Raw genomic sequence first — 278 nt, 5'->3', positions numbered from 1 at the left:
CAGGCGACAGGCTTTCGAAAACGCGGGTGGCTTGGCTTTCACTGGAATGATGTGCAGGTAAGTTGCGTCAAATTAGGCAACTCTTTGCAACGTATTGATGTCTGGTAAGTTTCCTTGCTTATGTGATATGCGGTATAGATGCAAATCGTAATAAATATGTATGCTTGTGGCTGCGTGTCAATATGCTTGGGTGTTCTTATAAATATGTTTAAGAATGAGACAATATTATCTATTAACTCTTTCTCTCTCTTTCTACCCCTCCCCCCTGTCTCTTTATT

At 40.6% G+C, this 278-nt stretch overlaps 1 protein-coding gene across 1 annotated transcript in view; it reads left to right on the top strand.

The window, feature by feature from the left end:
* The window catches only part of LOC119589104, a 16188-nt gene that overhangs the window by 8959 nt on the left and 6951 nt on the right, over nt 1-278 (top strand). Inside the window, exon 6 of the mRNA XM_037937680.1 lies at nt 4-57. Coding sequence (XP_037793608.1) covers nt 4-57 — 54 coding nt within the window. The remainder of the gene's footprint in view (nt 1-3; nt 58-278) is intronic.

This window comes from Penaeus monodon, chromosome 25 (assembly GCF_015228065.2).
Source record: "Penaeus monodon isolate SGIC_2016 chromosome 25, NSTDA_Pmon_1, whole genome shotgun sequence".
NCBI lineage: Eukaryota > Metazoa > Arthropoda > Malacostraca > Decapoda > Penaeidae > Penaeus > Penaeus monodon.
The sequence above is the reverse complement of the archived record's forward strand: the minus strand, read 5'-3'. Positions and strand labels throughout refer to the sequence as shown.